At 43.4% G+C, this 23,105-nt stretch overlaps 2 protein-coding genes and 1 long non-coding RNA gene across 3 annotated transcripts; 2 read left to right on the top strand and 1 right to left on the bottom strand.

Annotated features, from left to right (window-relative positions):
• The first annotated feature begins 140 nt into the window (after window positions 1-140).
• dcstamp (dendrocyte expressed seven transmembrane protein) lies at window positions 141-2,845 on the top strand. The gene is made up of 3 exons (XM_076012659.1): window positions 141-1,372; window positions 1,861-2,178; window positions 2,251-2,845. Exons 1-3 carry the CDS (start codon window positions 317-319, stop codon window positions 2,308-2,310), a joined length of 1,434 nt encoding a protein of 477 aa, XP_075868774.1. The 5' UTR covers window positions 141-316; the 3' UTR covers window positions 2,311-2,845.
• A 4,123-nt stretch (window positions 2,846-6,968) lies between these two features.
• dpys (dihydropyrimidinase) lies at window positions 6,969-16,424 on the bottom strand. Its single transcript, XM_076012638.1, has 9 exons — window positions 16,056-16,424; window positions 15,246-15,404; window positions 14,889-15,068; window positions 13,518-13,707; window positions 12,978-13,134; window positions 12,267-12,408; window positions 10,487-10,629; window positions 8,056-8,263; window positions 6,969-7,407 (listed from the first exon to the last, which is right to left on the bottom strand). The coding sequence occupies exons 1-9, from the start codon at window positions 16,305-16,307 to the stop codon at window positions 7,348-7,350; spliced, it is 1,491 nt and encodes a 496-aa protein (XP_075868753.1). The 5' UTR covers window positions 16,308-16,424; the 3' UTR covers window positions 6,969-7,347.
• A 777-nt stretch (window positions 16,425-17,201) lies between these two features.
• Window positions 17,202-20,264, top strand: LOC142879389 (uncharacterized). The gene is made up of 2 exons (XR_012925296.1): window positions 17,202-17,477; window positions 18,214-20,264. It is a non-coding gene; the product is annotated as an uncharacterized LOC142879389 (long non-coding RNA).
• Window positions 20,265-23,105: the final 2,841 nt, after the last annotated feature.

The following is a 23,105-nucleotide window of genomic DNA, read 5'->3' as shown; positions in this document are numbered from 1 at the left end:
TTTTGTTTAAAAAAAAAAAAAAAAAAAGAAGGAATGACTGTGACATGACGAATGACTGAGGTGTGAGGGAACAGATGACTTCCTGTTTTGGGCACATATAAGGAGGCTACCAACCACAGTCATAAGAACAGCGACACTGTGCAACCTGTTAAAATCTTGTGACTGAAATAGTGTTTAGTTTCTTTTGCACTCAGATTTATCTTTTACAGAAACTCAGTGATTTGTTATTTATTGATTTTGCCATATTAATGCTTAGCCTTATTGTTTTTTTGGTTGTGGATTTCAGTTCCAGGCCTCAGTCCATCTTGAGCGGAGAATGTTTTTCTCCTTTACAGCAGTGCGCCAGAGCCTTTGGAGTATTGGTTGTCTGTCTGTGGATGTTTTCTTTGGCGGACAAAGAAATGGCCTCCAAAGATCACTCATCCTGCTCTTCACCTGCACTTTCTCCAGCCTCTTGATCAGCTCAGCGTTCCTCCTCTACCTCCATTTTGTCCTGCGATACAACCTGGCCATGGCCGGTGGGATTGCTGCTGGCATCGGGACCCTCATGACGACCGCCTTCTACTTTTCAAAGCGGATGAGGTGCCTCGGGACCCTATTTCTGATCTCCGTTTTCATGAAAAAGAGTCGGACCTTGCTCCTAACAGCCGGGACCAGTTTGGTGGCACTCAGGAATATCCAGAATACCTTGGAGAATCTCAAAGGTCTGCTTGAGAGCATGATTTGCAATGTTCGCGCCAAGAAAGAAGCCCTCATCGATCCATTCAAAAAGTACGTGGAGATATTGAAGTGGATCGGAGACGCCCTTAAAGGCTTCACACAGCTTACAGACATAAAGGTCTGGAAGATGGACACCCAGCTCACGGTCACGCCCAGGTTGGAATCGGGGCCTCTGGAAGAGGTGCTGACTGAGGCAAAGCAGACTCTGAATGGAACGGTGAAGTACGCCCTGACCATCGTGAGCACAATTTCCTCGGTGACAGAGAAGCTGTTTCCTGCGATCAGCCTCGTTGTGCTTGCCACGTTGATCATGTTGCACATCAAACGATTCCACAAGGACCTGAAATACAAAAACAGGTTCATCAGCAGGAAGTTTGTGGAGTTTGATGAGAAGCAGAAGGCTGAAGGGAAGCCCCACGTTCTCCCCCTCACGCCCAAAGAAGAGGAGGCGTACACGGTTCTCCCCTCCGTCCGCCCCACCAGCCAGGAGGGCCGGGCCATGCTCAAGTTTGGCATCCCAGTTGCCACCCATTTTGTAGCCTGGTCCATTATTATCACTGTGGATGCCTTGTTGTACTGCTTTGTTGCTGTTGTCACAACAAAGTTCTCAGAATTGGAACCCCTTCACGTCCCGCTGCTGATGAACATGAAAGTAAGTTTGTTATAACCTTGCGTAGCAGCTGGAACAGCTTTTTTTTTTTTGTTAAATCCTGGATTGCCAGCCGTCCATCTTGCCAAACTCCTGTAGAAAGCATTTTTGGTTTTAGCAGTACATTGGATGCATCTAGCTTCCCTTCCCTTCCCTTAAAATGGTAAAGCAATAATCAAGGAAGCATTTGAGAGACGGGCTCTTTTACATGTAAAAATCAAAAACAGTAATAATGAACTTTTCTCTATATTTTTTTTAATGCTGATTTTGAGTTTAGTTAAACACTGTGGAGCGTAATAAACACATTACGGTTAGCCACAGGGTGATCACATGCAGCCAATGTCCCTACTCTCACGAATTGAACAGATGGATATGTATCATAAATCCAAAGAATTTAGGAAATGTTCCATCTGGCTTGCCAGATTGAGTATGCAGGTAAAAGAGTGATTTCATTTCGTGTCATTTCATTGTTTACTTTTCCGTCCTTTCAGGTAATAACAAATCTTGGAATACCATTTGTGACTGAAAAAAGCCAGAATGACTTCTCCTACTCCGTGACCCTGTTTGAAAAGAAGTGTCTCCCCAAACCCAAGCTGCTGCTCTATAACTCTATTATTCCTCTGGCTGCCATCCTGCTAACCCTGTTTGTTATGGCTCTGATGGCGTCCAAAGTGGCTCAGATCAGACTGCTGGTCTGTGAGCAATTCTTTTCCACTGTGACTGAGGCCAGGGTGGAATACCTGCATGCCAAAATCCTGAGGAAGAGATCCCGAAAAGGAATGTGTGGCCTCACATCACTCGGTTTTAAGGTATGCATTAATACATTTGTAAATTTCTATATGACAGATTGTTTGTTTATTTTTTGGGTTTTCCTTTTCCAGCCACATTTCTGGTTCCCCCTGCTTTTCAGACCCAAAGAGGATCCAACAAGCGCTGTCTGAAGAAGAATAGTTGTCTCATGTAATGGATAGCGAAAACTGAGTTACTGTATGTCTCTGCATACAGTGCAGTGTTATTGTTATTGTTACAAAAAACAGAGAGACACATATTTTAAAGCTCATTGTGACGTCTCTTGGCTGTCTTTCAGTCTCAGATTCACTCGTCATTTAGAAACTCTGCGGCTTCTGCAATGCACTGCTGTCATGGAGCAATGTTGAAATAAAAAAAAAAATAAAAAAAATCCTAAAGAGCAGCGGTTGTGACATGCTCAGAAATCGTTTGGTGAAGTCATATTGATTCTCATTCAGATTCTTTTTCTGTATTGTGCACCTTTGTGTTGATTTTGTGTCTGAAAGTCTTGTTAATGCTGCTAATTGCTCCATGCAAAGAAAAGGGGGCAAAATCCTTTTGCACACTGCACTTTCTTAGTATTTTTTTTTTTTATTTGTAAAATGTAAAATGTGTAATTGAAGAAGAAAATCTCACTTCTCTCTTTTATGTCCACTTCACAATTGCGTTGTTTTTTCACATAAAATACCAATAAACTATATTAAATACGACAAACATTTGCCCGACCAATTTCTTGAACCTCCACGTTTGTATCCTGGCAACACAGTGCAGGGAGGGGGGGGGATCAAGGTGCCTCCTGACTGTGGAGAATCAATAATAAATCAAATAGCCCATGAGTGATCATTAGTACCTGTCAGTTACAAAGCAAGAGTTAATGATTCTGATGTATTCTGGGTCCCAAGAGTGCCCAGCAGCAGCCCCCTTGTCAGTGATGTTACATAAATACTGCATGACATCATGTTCATTGTATAAGGATGAACGTGCTCAGTGATCATGCTAGGCTAAACTGTGAGCATGATCAATAAGGCAGCTGGATGTTGCCTTTATGTAAGATGAATACCCAACCCACTATATTTAACTCTGAAAGATTAAGCTGTTATTTTAAACTACAACTGAACCGCTGGCCGTGGCTGTGCGTCCTAGTATCCCTAATCTCCTTTTTGCATTTGTCTTTGACAACGGAACCCAAACAGCTTGTTCTAAGTGAAGGCAGCGTTCTACCTCCTTGTGCGCTGCTCCCCGGTAGACGAGAGAACAGTGGTGTATTGGCTTATGTAATCCAAGACAGATGTCCCCGAGTGTGCAGTGAACTGTTCTCCTTATGATTACATTATTACACACATTATTATTCATTGTCACTGTATTGGTATTCCTATGCACGTTTATTCTATAACCCCTCTCATAAGCTTCCCATACTGTCGTAATGTCAATTGTAAATGTAACCATTGTTCAGTTTTTTTGTGGGGGGTTTGGAAATTTTCACGCCGCTTCATTTGAAGTTATAATTATATAGCATGGTCCCAACCTGCCAAAGGCAATACATAGAAGTAACGCTTCACTCACGCGAACACAGACGAGGAAGTGTGTTGTTTTGTCACAAGTAGCATGTGGTTAGGCTTTTCCAGTAACTTATTTGCATTTTCATTTGAAGAGTTATTACTGCAGCTGTTTCAAGGTACCGGTTATTTTTGATGAAGCGCAATCAATTTGCACTGCACTGTTTTCAAGGTTTTGTTGTGCGTGTAATGTTATCAGCTGTTAGGAGATAAATAGCGCCTGGATAGTTTGCCTCCAGCTGTCTTCTGCTCTCTCTCACAGTTACTTCTTGCACACTTCTCCCAGGCAAATAGATGGTATGCTTTTCGTTGATTTCCATTGGCTTAAGCCATGGAGTTGATGACTGTGCATTTTAATCTATAAAAGTAACCAAAGTTTAACTACAAATTATTTTCCTATAGCCCCCAAACATTTTGAAAATGCCCACATTTCTTACACGGCGGCCCCAAAATATTTTCGTAAACGGAGGAGCTAAAACAAACGTTATCTCAATTTAATTATTGACTGTGAGATTAAGTACTGTGGTACACAGTTGCTGCTCTCTGAATATTTTCTCTTTTTTCTGTAAACCCGAGAGGTGGTTATCGAATATGAACATCCCACATGACCATCATATGATCATATGATCCCATATGATCTTGAGAATCAGTGGCTTGTGATAGTAATAGTCAGACCTGCAGCCGGTCTGACACTAATAACAATTTCAGGTTCAAAGTCACTGAAATCCAGATAACAGAATCATGGATGAAACTGTGCGCCCTCTTGTCCTGCGTTTGACATCATTTCGTCACTGTTCCCAGGTCCACTGGTGTTACACAATCAGCTGCCGCAAGTGAGCGTATTTAATCCACAAGCCCCACTGTTTTCTACGGCGTGTTTTACAACATGACAGCACAGTGTGGGCTGTGTTGTTTTCCTTCTTCCTCTTCTGGAATGACTACTGACAGCTAAAGCTAGTATCCACATTACACTGTCATTCATCCCACAGAACATCAAGTTGCTGATGGTCTGATATCACAATTTTTCTTATGTGGATAATCGAAGACAAAGACATAGAGTTCTTTTTTTTTTTTTAATTATTAAATTGAATTATACAATTTTGCAGCCACGTAAGGAGTCCATTTAACATGCATCAACAGTGTAGGTTCTGTGTATTTGTGTTCTATTTATGGCCTATTTATGTCCTTTTATTGTACGTCAATGGCTCAGCATTGCAAGGTGGAATGCAGATTCCTTAAATGAGCAAGCGGTCAGCCTTGTAAAAAAGGGAACTATCTCCCTTCTGATATGCTGATGACACACTTGCTTCATCTCCCCACAGACCACAGAGACGAGTCAGAACTCGCTCGTCCCATCGTGACCTGCAGCTTCCTCCATCTATATGAAGATCAACCATGACTCATCCATTTGACCTCTGCTTCCAGGAGGAGGTTTTGGTTATGTCTTCAGCTGTGTTAGAAAACCTTGATGGAATATTTGACTGTGCCTTGATGTTTGCCAGTCCATTGAACACAGCAGGGAAATACAGTGTTTTTGCTACTCAGCACTCAATAGTTCAGAATTAGTTGTCTCTGCCAAAGACCTTCCGGTAGATGTCCTCACTGCCATTTCAGGAACTCCTTCAACACTTCTGTCAGTTCTTTATCTCTGCACCTGGTGGTCATGAGTGATTGTTTATTTTCTATCCATGTATCTCTAAATAGTCTGGCTCTTTTCCAGGCATTAATCCCACTTCTTCCAGGTTCCAAGTTCATCTTATCGGCTGATTTGATCAGTGATCAAAACTTAAGATTGCACCTTACTTTACACGCTCCACTTCTACGATGGAGCAGCAGTCTTTACAATAAGATCTGCCCTTTCTGTTGATCCCTTTAAATCCAGCCTTACAACACACGCTTAAGCTCTCGCGCTCGAGTCCACCCGCCCGCCTTAGACAGATCCGTGTTTGCCGGCGTGATGTGTTTTCGAATGCACACCTGTTTTCCCAGCTGCGCCTCTTCTTTGTATTTACTCATTATCACCATCATTTTAAGTACCCCAGTCATTTTGGCAGCACTCTGACGCATATGAGCCAGGTTTAAATGCGCTTTTGATCAATAAAGTCTTAGACAGAGAAATATCAGCACGAACCAATCATAGACTTGGACTGCACTGAACGTGCGTCGTGCTGTTGCAAAAAGCATAAAACGGGACATTAAAATTCATCCACGCATAAAAGATTGAAGTGCCGAGTCAATATTTAATGCAAGCGACTGCCTCAATTTTCAAAAGTCGTCTTGAAAATTTAATGGACATGAGAACGTTTTTTTTCTTTCTTTTTTTTTTCAGCGTCTGTAAACTTTGCTCTCGTCGTGGACGCACCCCGGCCGTTCCTCCCGCTGACAGCGGACAGAGGGAAGGAAGAGGAAGCGCTGCGGCTCAGAGCTGACTAGGCACTGTATGACTCACATGCCGCCGCTGACCCGTGCGGCAACCTGATAAGCTCACATTATGTCTCCGCTGGCCCTGTGGCAGAACACCACGGCAGCGTGCCAGCCCAATGGGAAGCGGCCGCATGACGCCCAGTGACAGCCACAGATTCTCTTTTCCCTTTTTGTTTTTTTTTCATGAGGAAAAAAAAGATGAAAGGCCATACATGGGCGTGTATGCTGCGCATTATGATCATGATGAACGCGCAATCCCGCTGAATATGCAAATGCGCCACCGATGTAGGTCAGCCGAGTTGATCTCAGTGCTTTCGCTGGTCAGTGCGTTCAGTGGTCATCGCCACTCCTGCCAATGTCAACAAACATTCAGGATAGGGATGCAAATTATCCATTAATAAGTCGATTGACCTTATCGATCGATTAACGATTAATTGTTAAGCGGCGATTTCTCCTGCGAACCTAAATTTCACAACGAAAAATGTGTAAGGAACACGTTATTTAACCCTTAAATAATGTTGAGGGTCCAATGTGAGCCATTTTTACACTAGAGAACAGTAAAAACACCCTAAACATTTATCCTCTGACTTTAAGTTGACTTCTAATGGGTCACATTTCAACTTTTTCTTGTTCTGTGTATGCACCACACCATTTAACAACAAAAGCCAAGTGTAAAAAATGTTCAATCAATTGCGACTAATTTAATTTAATCGATTAAATTCTTAATTGACAATTAATCAATAATCAATTAATTGTTAACATCCCTAATTCAGGACCAAAAGATGTTGAAAGTGATGAAAAACACACCATCAGACAAGAATCAGACCAACTAAAGCTGAGGCCTGTATTTCGAAAGTCATCTTACAGTGCCACAGCGACAAAAACACACAGATGTGATGTAATAGTAATGTTTTATTACACAATGTTTTTAAGCGTGCAGTCATGCATCCCTGCGCAGCCTTATTTTCTCGTCATGCAGAGAATTAGCCGATTGCGTACGAACGACACTGTTGAGCAAACAGCAGATAGGCGCGTCTGCCAGCAGAGCATTGAGCTGAGTGGTTGCCAGAGTTGACGTACAGACCAACATCTCCACCATCGCCGTGACCCGTCTTGACATCCAGAAGCAACGTGTTTTGAGCGTCCAGTTCCGAGTGTGATGACCCGTTGACGTATGCTTGGTTTCTAGAGATATGTTGGTGCCTCCGTTTAGAGAGAGATGACTTCTCCTTCATAAGGCTGCCTGACCACGGCTGTCGGTTTCCACACCTGCAGGCCAAATACAAAAGCATGGGAGGACTGTTAAGCAGATAATAGGACAGTAGATAATTAGCTGCTCTGTCTGACAGCTGTCAAAAACAGCCACAGTGCATATAGTTCTTAAATGACGGATTCCTAATGAAAGCTTTGCTGATGTGTATTTTTTCTTTAAATTAATTATAATGATTTACAGGTAATTGAGATATCTAGTAGGAAATGTGTTTAATTGGTGTTCCTGTGGTGTAACTGACTTTTAAGTTAAATTGCAAAAAGTAACTCTATATTTCTATGACCACTGCCCACCCTGCCTGTTAGCCTGGCTGGGAATATTTTTACGAAATATTTGTATTGTTGTTTTTGTCGCTCTTAAATGAAGGCAACCGCTCCAACAGCCTCAGTTACCATCTAACAAGAGCTTAATGACGAATATTACATTACACTTTGTCATTTGTTTTCTTAGAATTAAAGTGCATGAGAAGCGCCACTGAATACTAAACACTTATTGAATCACTGCGGCGCGAAATTTGTTTTAATTGGTTTAATCTGCTTTAATAAACTCTGAGACTACTTTGTTCTTTTACTTTTATGTCACTGCTTATGATATATATTTTTTCTCCCCCTTGTAGATGAATGGATCGTCTGGACGTCTGGACTGACCTCCTCCCTCTGCTGAATCCTCTTGTATACGAACTCGGAGAAGGGTTTTCTGTGGATGAATCTGCCGTGTCCTTGCGACACCTTCAGCTGCCCCTCCTCGTAGACCACCTTGCCCCTGGAGATGGTAACGACAGGCACACCGTGGCACTCCATGCCCTCGAAGATGTTGTAGTCCAGCGCCTGGTGGTGGGTCTTGGCTGAGATTTTTCTATTGACGAGACAAATGTGACAGGTACAAGAGTTGCCGGTCAGCTCATTCTGAAACATCACGCGAGGAGCGACGACATGCCCGCGTGGTTTCTGGACCACAGGCCGGACAGCAAAGCTTGTGAAATATAACTGGTTGTAACAGAACCAGTTCTAGACAAAATGAACATCATTAGCCTTAGTGCTTGGACGCACCTTCTCATTCAAGGGTTTTCTATTTATTTCAATGACTATTTACATTGTCGATTCTCACTGAGGGCATCAAAACTATCAGCAAACACATATGGCATTATGTAGTTAACAAAAATTATGTAATAAATGTGTAATAACAACGACCTCAAAATAGCCAACCTTCATATAAACATTATTCATTATAATAATTCCATATATCCTGCTCATGTATTGGTTGTCTTTAGTATGTATTTACAATTTAGAAAGTAGCAAACATAAAAAAACACTATTAAGCTGCAGTATCAGGTGATCCACCGTTAAAACAATAATAAAATATATATTCAGTTTATTTGAGTAGAATCTGCAGTTTCAGCCGTTATCGCATTGCCCCAGTTACTAATAGCTGCAGTAGTAACTTCATGCAATCTCATCAAGGTGGTTTAGGGGCTCTCTGGGAGATGTCACAGCGAGAAAGCCAATTACTGTTCCGTGCACAGGACACACTGATGATGCCTAATGAATAAATCATATTTAGCGAAGACACAAAGTCAGCAGGGAACAGCGAAACAACCGACTCAGCCGGATCCACGAAAAGCAAAAAACCAAAACCAAACCAAAACATTGAAATGTGAATTGCTCCGGCCATGCAGTCCCTGTTTCCTGTTGATCTGCAGAGCCAGACGCTGTTCCCAGCGAGCGTCAACACAAACAGGACGTATCCTCATTATTCAACAAGCCTAATTATGAGACGCAAGGCAACCGACTGAGCTTCCGAGGCATTTGCGGTTACGCAACCGTTTCGCGGCCCCCGGTGCCGGATGTTGTGAAGCGAACGCTTGGGCTGAGGGCAATTAATTGCAGTTTCACAGATGAATTCATGCATCGAAACACGAGGCGGCCCTCGCGCTCCAAAGCCCTCGTGACATCAGCGGGCGGCATGCGCAGAACAGGGGAGGGCGGGCCGCAGCAGCGCCTCTGCATGGAGGGAACCGAGACCAAGACCAAGACCAAGACGAAGATGAAGAGGTGTCCCACACAAGCTTTTGTCCTCTGCGAACGAGGGAATTCATTTTACAGGAAATTACACAGGGGTGACAATTCACATTGGTGCTTTGCGACGTCCCCGAGGGGCTCAGCCCAGATTTCCACGGCGAACGGAGCCACTCGGAGGTTACGTAAGCCCCCCAGTGTGCGAGCGGCAGGGATGCAAACTGTCCTCAACGCTTCCGCATCCGTCCTGTCGTCCGTCTGTGCACCCACACGTCGCGCGTCACCTTGCCCCATTGTGCTGACACCGACACACAAATTCAAAATAAATCAAAACAGGTTTTCAAGAAAAACAGAAATAAAAAAAAAAAACCCTATGATATTCTGAGCCAGTTCCCGAAAAACAGCTTTAATAATGTTTCAGCGTCTAAAAACAGGTTCACCACCCACATGCAACATTTGTCATCTTCAAGATCCGCAGAATCGTCACACAAGGTGCTGCGTGCGTCCACCTTACGTAACCGTGCATAAAGCTCTCCTAAAAAAAAAAAAAGAACAGCAACACACCGATCGTCTTTTTTTTTTTTTTCTTTCTCTCAACGCGACTCCTGATTGTGATTCATATGCAAATTGGGCTTTAATTTGCGGCAGCAGATAAGTGATGACATAGTGACTCCGGATGCCGCGCGCCAACATAATCGGCTTATGTCGGTGGGCTGGCTGGCGCGTCTCTCTGAGGTGGCGAGAGATGAAAGATGCGTCACTTGTCGTTTTTTTTTTTTTTTTTTTTTTTTCTTCTTCGGTCGCCCGCGTTGCCGCGCAGTTGGCGGCTCCGCTCGCTTAAAACTTGAGCGACCTTATCGTAGCCAGACCGCCAGCCGAGGTGCCCCAGTGTTTTAGCAGCCGAGGCGGCTGATAAACTCCTTCTGGAGGGAGATTAACTCCAGGCTGACGGATGAGAGCGCTCATTGAGTCGTGCACGCCGGGAGCCGCAGAGTGAGTTTGCCCCCACCCATCCCACCTCTTCCTTTCTGCTGACTGGATGTGGGGGGGGTGCCGGGCTCACCTTGTCATCTTGGGGTCCCACACCACCACGTCAGCGTCCGAGTTCTTGGCGATGCGGCCTTTCTGCGGGTAGAAGTTGAAGATTTTCGCCGCGTTGCTGCTGGTGACGGCCACGAATCGATTCTCGTCCATTTTGCCGCTGTGCTGGAGGGGGTTGGGGTGTTGGGGAGCGGGGAGGAGTGGAGGGGGCGGGGGGAAGGGGGGGGGCAAACAGAGCAGCAGCTTTGAGCTGAAAGGGGCCCGCAAGCAGTCGACGACAAAATAAAGCATTAGCAGAGCAAAGGTCAGCGTTGGACTGTGCAGCGGGAAAGGCATTTCCACTAGAATACATCTCCTGACGTGTGATGTTGCAGCACTGTAGCAAGATGTAAATCTTCCCCGTGGCCTCGGGCCAGTCGGGCTGAGAGTCTGTTTGACAAAAAGGCTGAAAAAAAAAAAAAAAAGCAGCGTCTGCTGTCTGCGGCAAAACATCTTGGGTGCTTTTCCTCTTAGTGTTGCGAAAAAGTGAATAAGTCACGTCTATTCAAGTAATGACGGTTAAAGGTCCAATATTTGAGCAATTTTTCAGATCTCCGTCTGCACTGACTCCAATTTTGCATGATTTTGTTGTACGAAAACTAAAAGCAGCACGCTTAGCAGAAGTCGTTTTCTCCGCTTCCTGTTGCAACGGATGCTTCGTAGGGCTGGAACAATGTCTTGGGTAACTCGATTAATAAAATTCCTCAAGGCAAATTTTCTGCCTCGATTACTCATTTATTCCATTTCGAGGTCACGTTACTGTCTTCTGCCTGGATTAGTTTTGTGTGTGACACAAACGCGCTTACGTCAGCCATGCAGTGGGAGAAAGAGGAAGCGGATGAGTTTGTTTTGAGGGAACAGGCCGAATAAGGTCAAGAGAGAAAGAAGCAAACATGATGAGCTGCACGTCATTGAGTGGCGCGTCTCGTTTTTCCTCTATTGTGCTGATTAAGCACCATTGGGTTTTATCCAATTACTCAGTTCATGAATCCGGTCGAGTTGTTTGGAAAGAGACAAAAACAAAGTGGCATCGGGAGGGAAGAAGACACACGTGGCTGGGGGGGGGGTGCTGTCGCTCACCTGGGAGAGCTGTCAATGTGCTTGCAGTGCCCTTTGTGATGTCACAATGGGTTGCTTTTGCAGATCTGCACGTTTTAACATGCATTTCCTAAAAAGCGAAACTTGCAAAGGAAATAAATGATTGGCTTTCCTCATATCTAAGATAAGGACACATACTGGTATTCCTGTTAGTTGACGTTTGCATAATATGGGACCTTTAAAAAAAGTGCCTGTCTTTGCACTTGGCCCACTAGCTTTCAAAAAAATGTCTAAGGGCCATTTCTCATTGAGGTGCTTTTCGTGTAAAAATCTTTGTGATTTTAAACCAGCTGGAACACTCCCACAAAGAAGCCTTGTAGTTTTATACGCTGCTGCGTCTGAATTATGCATATTCCGGCAATAATTTATCCTCCAGAGGCGATGAGTCAGAGCTGACTGTGCATCACAACAAGATGTGTGTGGCTGGCGTGAGGTCCGCTCTGATAATGACACTCAATTTTAAAAAAAACAAAAACAAAAAAAAACAAAACAGTTGAATTTGAGGCTATGTTGTTTTTCCTGGACCCACTTTCTGCATAATTTTATTCAACGCGCTGCCCCGTCCTTGCAAACTGGAATGGCACAGAAAAACAAGGACAGGAGGCCACTGAACAGCTGGTGCTGGCAGATCACATGCCGGATTCTCGGCGAAAGTAGACTCGTACCACTCCTTTCTCCCAGATGACGGACATCCTGTCCTCCACCCCGTTCACGCCGTTGGGGATCTTGGTGAAGTCGTCTTTGCCGAGGGCCTTCTGGCACACGGAGAAGGTGCAGTTGTCCGTCCCAGTCACGCTGAGATCATCGCTGCCACAATCGAATTGATAAATATGTGTAAATGACGGGGCTGGCGATGAAAATACGAAATCTGAGAATCTTTAAACCATTCAGTCATCTCCTGGTGATATCGGATACCACGCTTTTGGTGACTGTAACTGGTTGTTTGTGATGGTGACCCAATCAAAACACAGAGGACAACCTGCAGATGACTTAAAATTACTCTGACCAGGAAGCTCAGTGTTGATGCCAGAATAAACTACGCAGAAAAATAAAAATTCAAGCCTGAACGAGGAAGAACCTTGAACAGTTTTAGTTTCAATGGTCATCACAATTTATCATCCAAACTAAACAAAAACCTCAAAAACAGATGGTATGTATAGGAAATGTTAAGGCTTTACAGCTCAAGTTTATGGATCATTTACAACTAATGCCTTTTTTGCATTTGCCAGGATGTAGGAAACATAAATCCTCCTTAACAGTTTGTTACACTACTTTATTATGAGCAAACATGATGCATGTATGATGACAAACAACTCTAGATACAGTCATATGTAAGTGTTTAACAGTATTTAAATCAGTCTTATGGTTCCACTTACTTGGCCAGTAGATCCATGAGGTACCCCGGGGTCGAGGGGTCTGGTCTGAGTGGGGGTCCCATTACGAAGGCAGCGGCGTGGCTCCACTCCTTGTTCCAATAGTGAGTGCCGTCTGTACCGAGTCCAGCCGCAATGGGCTCTCCAAACACGACACGACCTGAAGAAAGGCAACGGAACAACGGCTGAGCGGAATGACACTTTTCCAACATCTCTGGTGACTTTCAATAAGGTTGAAACTGCTGCTCATCTGTGGAGATTCTCAGTTGTCAAGGTCTCATAGTCTTAGAGAGGCGAATCAACCAGAGAACCCGACAACCAAATCCAATCCCGCATTTCAACTCTCTAATGCAGCTGCTCAGCTAAACTGCACTAAAATTACCCTTCAGAAATAGTGAGAAAAAAGTTTAAGGCGTTTTGATCCGTGACAAACGGCCTTGAGACCGAATTAAGAAGAACGTCATGGAAAAGAACAGACAAAATCCCAAACTTGAGGCAACAGTGATCTACTGGAACAGCAGGTGGCAGCAGAGTCCCACTCACCATCCCTGCGTGCACTCGCCACCACCTTGGCGGCAGACTTGCTCATGACGTGGACAACATAGAGCGGGCAGTTGACGGCGTGGGCGATGGTGATGGCCCGCTGCGTGGCCTCAGCCTCCACCTCCTCTGGCCGACACATCTCGTGGCCCTCGGGCCCCGTGATGCCCAGGGACAGCATCTTCTTGGCCCCCTGTCAGGTCCCAGCAGGTACGTAGAGGCCCCACAGAGCAGCACAAAGGTTAAAAGCAACAGGAAGGACCACATTAGAATCTGTTTGAGCAGAACAACACAGTGGCAGAATGATGTGAATGAAGTTATAAAGTGAAAAATAAAGGGAAGAAAAAACATTTATGTCTGTATGTATGTACAGTATGTATATGTGTGTGTTTGTATCAAACATTTTTTGAATGTATGTAATTATAAAAAAAAATGTGTGTGTATATAAACCCAAGTATGACAGCAATGTCACTGAAGCATATATCAGCTGAAATTGGTTTTTGTATTCAATCTCTTATTTTTTATGAATTTATGTGTGCTATATTTCTATAAACAAAAAAAAAACTTGCATGTATATTTCTATTTTTCTTTCTGTGTGTAAATCACAAAAGTTTGTTCTGCTTGACATTAAACTAATAAATACATAATTGCAGCTCAGGTTTTTAACCATCACATATGGCCAATACATAAAAACCCCTTTATTTATAATTTATGTATTAACATTAAAGTGTCGAAGCGCCATGGGAATTTCTCACTCTGATCGAACGTTCATTATCCGTGAGGGGACTCGATACACACGTAACTTTTTGGGTATTTGCTACCGCCTAGTGGTGGGTGTATGTAATGACACTTAAAAACAACCCCAACGTGTCCCTGAAGCATTTTCTTTTAGTGTCAAAAACTGAATTTTATCTATTTACACATTCAAATATGCCTGGAACCATTTGTAGTATTAGGTAAAACCAGTGAAGTAGAGAAGAGGGTTTCTGATGAAACTTTATCAGCCTTTGAGCTGAACAGAGACCAGAAAAAGAACTGATGGCCTGTGTGGATGACAGCGAGGACCATGTCATAATGACATTGACCAAAATTCTTTTCTTTTTTTTTTTAATTGTTCTTGTCACTGTCGTTGTTGTCTGTGGTGGTGGTGGTGGTCGTCGTCGTCGTAATCTGTGGAGTTTAAATTCAGTCAGCAACTGCTTTTGCTTTGCTTGCTTGCTGACATTGTGATGATGTGCTACGTGATATTTTCACCGTTTGTCTAACTGTGATCTAAAAAAAAACAAACAAAAACAGGCGACTACATTTCTATTTTATCCCCCCGGTTGCCATGGATTTTCTTTAGATACTGCAGCTCTGTTTTCTCCTACCAACCTCTGCAATCAGGTCACCGTTCTCAGCGTGCACTTGAGCGATGGCTCCCACCTCCTTGCACCGAGAGAATGCAGAATACAGCTCAGAGTCCTGCAGCATGAACAAATCTTTATAGGCCATGAACATCTTGAAGGAGTTGACTCCCTTCTCGCGGGTCAGCGTCTGCATCTCCTCTTTGACCTGAAGAATGAGCAGGTTTTGGAAACACATTTACACATTACATCCAAATGCTTCTCCTTATTATCATCATCATCATCATCATCATCATCGTCATCATCACTAAATATTATTTTAAATATTGACAGCAACACAGCTGTTTTCGATTTTACTGGATGCACCGCTGTAATGCTTTTTCACCTTGTCGCCCCACCACGTGACGGCAACGTGCAGCGAGTAGTCGCAGCAAACTTTCGGGTCAGCCGTGTTGCGCCACTGGTCGTAAGCCTCCAGTAGAGATTTCCCCTTTTGGGGGATGACAAAGTCCATGATCATGGTGGTGCCTCCTGCAAGAGCGGCCTTACGGAGAAGAGACAAATGTTGCCACACAAATGTGAGTTAAACATTAATTGAGACATGTTGCAGATGCATTTTAGGTACCAACTATTAATACAACAGAAGTCAAAAATAACATGTTTAGATCATATATTATTCTACCCTGCCTTGGCTCAGCTGGAAACACACATTGAACCAGACTGTTCACATTTCTCACCCCGCTGTGACCCCTTGTTCAGCATGCAGGAGACTCATTAGTCAATGGCAGTTAATCAATACCAGGTCCACAGAGAGAGTGTCCGAGGCGTTGCAAAGTTAGTGAGTGCAAATCAGTGGACATTATGGAAGACTTTCTTGTGATCAAGTACTCTATCTGAGTTTTAATTTGCTCATTGCTTTTTCGTTTCTTTATTCCAATTAGTTTTTTTGTTGGTCAGTGAGAGAGCTGGAAAAACATGTGTATCTCAGCCCAGGTCTGGTTACCAGTTGCATCATTACGTGGAAACAGATGGAGGAGATATGAACGAATGGTGTGATAACGAAAGTGAAATATTTGGGAGGACTACAACAGCCTCCAAGATGATTTGATGCAACACGAAGAAAAACAAAAACAGAAGACACACTTTGAGGTGACTTCGCTCCATTTCCGCTTCCTTACTTCTAAATCCCCCTCACCTTGGTGCCCAAATGGAAATCATCCACGGCCTTGGTTCCCATGAACGCCAATTCCATGTGCGTGTGCGTGTCTATGCCGCCAGGGATGACCAGCTTGTCAGTTGCGTCGATCACTCGGACCCGCGGCGGGACCGGCAGGTTCGGTCCGACATCGACAATTTTCCCGTTCTCGATGTAGACGTCGCTGATCACGGAGCACTCCTCGTTGACTACCCTGCCTCCCCTGATCAGGATCCCGATGGGCTCTGCCATTCCTGACGACTTCTGTACTGGAGGCCTGAGGAGACTGGAAACTTGACTACAGGCTGCGGTCAAGTGAGGCGCCGTTTGAGAAGCTGCAGTCAAGCCAGCGGCCCATTAAATCATCTTGCGGATCTCTTACTGTCCTTACGGTACACAGTCTGGAGGCGGTCGAATTTGACACCAACCACCGCCCATTTCCCAAAACATGTTGGTTTACTAACTGACCATCGACATGATACATTTCATGTAATTTTACGTTTGCTTAAATACGTAAAAAGTAAAATAAAATACACTCTTTCATTTGAAAAACACGTAGTTGTAGATGGTTCAAGGTATTAGCATTTTCCATTCATCTATGCCAGGCAAATACAAGTTTTCAAAAGTTTTTAAATACATTGTTAGTTTCGACGGATTCCTTCGTGGTCGACGTGTCAAACTTGATGGTTCGACCACACCTCCCTAATATCAGCTGATAAGAGACGTCATCCCGACTTCCGGAAGACGCTAATGGAGGAAAACGGATGGAACCCTCCGAAACTGTCAAGGTAGACTTAAAAACTTTAAAAACGTAAAATTGCAGGAGTGAGCACAGGAGAAAATAATGGAAAAGTTGTGTTTCTTGCACTTTTCAAAAATGCTTAAAGGGGTCTTTAATTTATTCCAAAACGGTACGGAGAAATGGCACGAAATTGGACCTTGTGAGAGTGAAGGCCATTCCAAACAGTAAACAAATGAAACGTGCAGGATGCAACTCGTGACTCTACCCTAACTTTATTGAAAAACTGTACAGTAAAGTGCAATGAAATATGACATGGTGACAGACAAATGTGAATAATAATGCATTAAACAAATTGATTGATTGATTTTCGCTAACCTTAAAGAAAAGTCTACATTAATTATGAAAATTAAAAGCAAGTCACAATTGTAGGATTAAAAAAAATACAATCGTAAAGTTGCTTTAGATGTCTTATAGCGACGGTGAATACAAGTAGGCAATGACATTGGTAGTAAACTATATAACCTCTTTAGGGTTGAGGGTGTACGACACCCAAGACAATTTTGGCCATCTCCAGTCTCCGTACCGTCAAGGCAGAAAGAGATGCGCAACTAAATGTAATCGGCGGCTGGCATGACTACGACTTCTCTAACTGCGGCTCGCTCGGCCGCCCCTGACCGGAGGTCAGTGACTCTGCGTGAGTTGTGGTTGAAGTCCACGAAGTTGTGTGTGGTTTTGTGTGGTTTGGAGATCAGCTGCATTGATTGTGACTTCGACAGCAGCGTGTTCGACACCGCCCAGAAGTCCCCAGTGTTCACTGTTGTTAATCTTTTACAACAACAAGTAAACTCCGGTTCTGAATGAATCTGCCCACTCGAACCTGTGTGACTTTGTTCACATTAAAGGCACATCCCTGTTTGACTCGTTGCGCATGAGTTTAGGATTTTGTTTCTGGCTCCGCCGCCAGAGGGAGCAACACATCCATGAACCTTGATTGGCCCTTAAATTGTATACGTGGCAGTCTCAGAAAAAACAAAACAAACAAACAAACAAACAAACAAAAAACTATAAATAAATAAACCACACACATTAGTATAGTTTTTAAATGGTTCACTGTTATTTTTTAATATTTAGATTTAATCTGGTTAATCAATGTTTTTATTATTATTATTATTTTTTTTAAAAACAACAACCCACAAATGCAATCATTTAAAAACAAGACAAACACAAAGTACATCCGGTGTTTCCTATTGCCTGAATAGCTGAAGCTAATGACATGTTTCACTGCCCTGCGCTGGGCTGAATGACTGAACTCTTGTTCGAGGGAAAACTCCCCTGTGTCTGGCATTGTTTACAAGCTTCGAGTTGTGTCTCCTGTTGTCAAAGAACCCCTGCTCACAGCTTCCCGTCTTTTCCCAGGAGGCCGACTGCTCCATTTATGTTCGAAATGGGGTGAACACGATTGACATTGGAGGCTTTCAAGATGGATCTGCAAGGTTCATCATGTCGTAGCGATGTTAAGGTATGCAAAATAACATCCACTCATTACGCGTGTCTGTGATAAACAAAAAATGCAGCAATCTCAATAAAGCTTTGCACAGCTTCTGATGTAGACACTTACACTGATTTAGCAAACGTGAGTTTAACCCTGGCAGTTCAGAAATAAGCAGGTACCTGAGTGTAAATAAACGTGCATCATTTCAAACATGCTGTAATACTGCACTTGATTAATATCCTTCAAAGCATTAGCTTCAATGTGTTTTGACGTTATTGTGAACCACAGCATTTCTGCTGCACAGGGGATTATTAGTTAAGATGTAGAGAGGGAACGGAAGATTTAGCCCTTGCATTGTTTGCACGTGAACATGCTAACCTTTTAAACCTTCATCTATACGCTGCGCTCCAAAACACCTTGTGAAAATTCAATGCACACAAAAGTAAGTTGAAGCCTTTATTATCCGCTTAAGGTAAACCATGCAATATTATGGTAAAGAATTAAGAAAAAAAATAAACAAATAACAACAAAACAATGAAAACCTACAGCTATCATACATTGCACGTCCTTGGAAAGTTCCCATTCTGGAAGACTACGACCAGAAGTACCATCCCAAATTACAATCGCGGGCACATTACGCAGTGCAGCTGACTTCTCCAAAAAAAAGTGAAGGTGTTAAGGAATCGATTATATTCACCCTTTGAAAAGAAAAGGGAAGGGGAAAAAAATGGCTAAATACAGCAGGCTTCTGATAATGCTGTGATATCCCCGGAGCATGCAACCGCCTCCCCTTTCATGAGGAGTTGTTAGCCACTGGGAGAGATTAGCATTTTACCGCAGTGGATTGGTTGTCTGCGCCGCATCAAGTCCAGACAACTTTTCTCATCCATTAGTGCATTACGAAAACAAGACACATTGGAGAGACAAAGATGCATGCGCTGGCGAGATAAGCGCACGCGCAGGGCTTAGGAACACCTAACCTTCACAGTTGCAATAAACAATAACATGTGACTTAAGAGGATTTACATAAGATGAGAGGAGTAATCAGAGGGAGCGAAAAAAGCAATGAGGCAGCAATGGCATCTCCTCAAAAGTCTCGGCGGCTGCTGAATGAGGAAAGTTGCCATTCCGCTTGATTTAGGAGGGAGGCTGCCGTTGTTATCATTTCATTACCTCCGCCGGTGCCACGCGGCAACACAGATGTCAGTTCCTTTTCAAATTTCAGAGAGCAAGGGCTTTGAGCGCTTGACGTGGTAAAACTCTGGCATTAGAAGGGCACGGCGTGCGCGAGAAGTGATATAAGGTAATGCAGATTATCAGCGCTCCGGGCTCAGGAGGAAAAGAGGCTTGTTTACCGCGGCGCGTCTGTGCCCAACCTGACTGCAAGCCGGCAGTGACGCCGCACGTTGGAGATCTGGAAATGGAAAAACAGGGGCAGGATTGTCGTGCCCTCACTTTGCGATTTCTGCAACTCTTTGAATATGGGTCAATCGCGAGTTAATTCACTCGCGATTCCTGTCTACTCTTGTCTAATTGTTTTATTTCGGCTTGAATAATTCAAATGAATTCAAATTTCATCCAAGTGGATTACGGGGAAAAAAAAAACCTGCAGTTGTACTGTACTTGAAAGAAACGCAGGAGCAAAGACACCAAACTAGGAAAGTGGAGCTTCTTAAATAACGATGCCAACATTACGGCACATCCGATTCATTTGTGGGCATCCAGGTCCTTTATTTAATAGCTTTTCCAGGCCGGAGCTCTCTAATTGCTTACGCAGTCCGCATTCTTGTACACACCTCCCAGGACCAGTCTGTAATGAGGTTACTTTGGAAGGAGGCCTCTCGGTTTCTGGGAACAATTTCAGCATTTGAAGTCAAAAAGCAGAGTGGAAGATGTGCGTCCTGTGCCAGCGAAGGAAGTGCCACGGGAGCTGTTTGAACCAGTCCCTTCGCGCTCTCCCGCATTCATCAAAGGATCGTTAAAAAAAAAAAAAAAAAAAAGTGCTGAATTTGAGGGACTCCACACGACGAGGACTGTTCCAGTGTCAAAGGTCCTCCGCTTCAGGACGTTGATGCTTGTATAATTCAAAGATACTTCAGTGACGACTAGCAGGTGGCAGGATGCACACGTCGTTCTGTATTTTGCTCAAATGCAGGGCCGAGCTGTGAGCCTTTGTTTACATTATCTCCAAGGATATCAAAGTATGTGCTGAGGAGACCTGTCTGCCGCACATCATCAATCACAGGCGCCTCTTCCGGTTCCGCCAGAACGGACGGTCGGATTGCTTTGATCGTTTGATCGTCCCTTAATTTCTCCCCACCTCCCTGGACTCGGAACATCTGCCCAACCAGGAAACAGCCAGGGGGAAAATTCTGCACAAATCCCTCCCACTTGACTCACGGCCCGCTACGTCTTCTCAGCCTCCACGCAGGCACCACGGGGGAACGACGCCGCCAGACAGACAGACAGACAAAAGGTGCAAGACGTTAAGCAGTTCACTCATCTTTGAGACATTTGGCATGGCTGGTAGTATTGGAGGACCCACTAGTAGGAGGTTGGCGTGCCATTAGAATACACTTGTATTTTAAATACTATTAATTTCATTGTTTTACTCCATGTGCCATTGACTGTTCTGCTATTCTGTTCTGTGTCCTTTTTGAAATTTCAGCGAATTTCAGTCCCATTGATGCTCTATGTTTCTTTAGGCTGGAATGTGTAGTGCTTCAGACAGTATAACTGCCATCAAGCCATTCATGTTATTCTTTTTTAAATGACTTGTGTATCCGCTGCATTCTTTGTGTCTTTTTCGACTTTCTCGCCATCTAATAATTACTTTGTCAACCACTTTGCCTTTAAATGAGGATGATAGCAATGATAATAATTATTATTGCAAAAATTCTTCACGTTTCCCTGCCATTAGTAAATATGTGAGACACCAAGCATGCTGCCATTTCCGGCTCAATCTGCACAAACACAGAGATGGTTCAGAACTGCATTACCACTGGTTTTAGCCCAGATGGCAGTGTTCTCCTCAGGTTGAAACTGCAACGTGACACAGTTCTGACTCAAATATTTTATTGCACTGAAAAGATCACAATAACAGTTGTGTTCTAGGGTTTTTATTGGGAGAAAAAAAAATACTTTTTTGAGCAGGGTTGTCAAATAAAAATACAATTATCAATATTTGTAAAAGAATAAAACGATTACACACAATTGGAAATATTTTTGCACGTTATATCGAACAAATCAAATATATTTCTGTCACACATTGTTTTTTCTTAAAGTAAATAAGTTATGCTTGCCATAATTAAGATGTTCATTATATGCCCCCATCATTTGACAGTCAAAATTACCTGAAGGCAACAGGCTAATATTATTCTCCTGTAAATACAGCATTTTCGAGTATATCCTTTTTTGTGGGTTGCAAAATGTGACAGCGTGACGTGATGTTCCCCTGACTCGGAAGACACTGAAAGTCGGGCGGCACTTGAAAACATTTGTCAGTCACATTGTTGCAGCTCAAGCATCACAAGGCAGCTGTTAAGCAGACTCTAAGCTTCCAACAATGGGGGGCAGAAAATGTGAAGGGAAACAATTAAATTACGCCTTGCATGAAGTTTGCTTTTCATTTTGTGAGGCAAATTTAGTGCCATGGTTAATCATTATGCTGTTGAACATGATTTGCAAAAATATTCAAGAGCTTTATGTGCCTCAGTGCCCCTTCTGTATTGAAAAATAATGGGCCTCTATCCAATTAAAAACTGCATTAAATCTCTAAAGTATTACATACACTTTAGTGGTATCTCTCTGATTAGGCTTTTCTCCATGTGCAGATGCTGACAGCACACTGAGAAAGGCTGCCTTGACTGACTGCTCCCTTTTAAATCTGCTTCAGGTGGAGTTTTTTTTTTTTATGGATACGGAAGGTGCATGCATGCATTTGCATTTAAACAATGTGGCGTCTTTTTTAATCAAAATTATGAGCCCCAGTGAAATCTGATTGTAGGAAATAGTTTAAAACCTGGAAACCTATTTTATTATTATTCCGTCTGACAGCTAACAGGGATTCAAATGTTTTAACCATTTTGTTTTTTCCCCCCTCACTGGTCCAATTTTAGCTTTTCACGAGAATCTTTCTAAAAAAAAAAAAAAAAAAAAAAAAAAAAAAAAAATAGTTAGACAAAACATCTGACGTACGTCCACATGGATTTAATAATAACAAGGGGAGCTTTCTGTGTTCCTAACAGCCCTTATGTTTTGATGCTCGCATTGATAGGCGGGTGATTCATTGTTCTGCAACAGAGGCACCAGTCCAACATGTGAATGGATGATTTATGTGGCCATCTGTTTTGTTTTGATCATAATTTGATTATCTCTTTTTGTGTGATGACTTTCCATGTCAGGATCCATTTCGTCACACACACACACACACACACACACACACACACACACACACACACACACACACACACATACACACACACACACACACACACACGCGGGCGCGCGCGCACACACAGGCCGCACATGCGCACAACGGCACAACTTTCGCCCATAATTGAGCCGCGCCTCCGAACGCCGGGAGTCCGCGCTCGCGCCCCTCGTCCCTTTTTAAAAACTGACCAAATTATGATTACAAGTAACAAGCAGGATAGTTGCGCGACCGACTCGCTGCGCCCCCCCCCCCCCACACTATCTATTCGTGTTAATTAAAAGATTTGCTACTACATGTGTCTGCAGATAATCAAAATGTCTTCTGCAGCAGCACTCCCAGATGCACCGACACTCCAGAGCTCATTTACTTGCTGCGATCTCG

The sequence above is a fragment of the Nelusetta ayraudi genome, unplaced genomic scaffold (genome assembly GCF_046127955.1).
Source record: "Nelusetta ayraudi isolate G7.1 ecotype Tasmania unplaced genomic scaffold, CSIRO-AGI_Nayr_v1 ptg000136l, whole genome shotgun sequence".
NCBI lineage: Eukaryota > Metazoa > Chordata > Actinopteri > Tetraodontiformes > Monacanthidae > Nelusetta > Nelusetta ayraudi.
The sequence above is the reverse complement of the archived record's forward strand: the minus strand, read 5'-3'. Positions and strand labels throughout refer to the sequence as shown.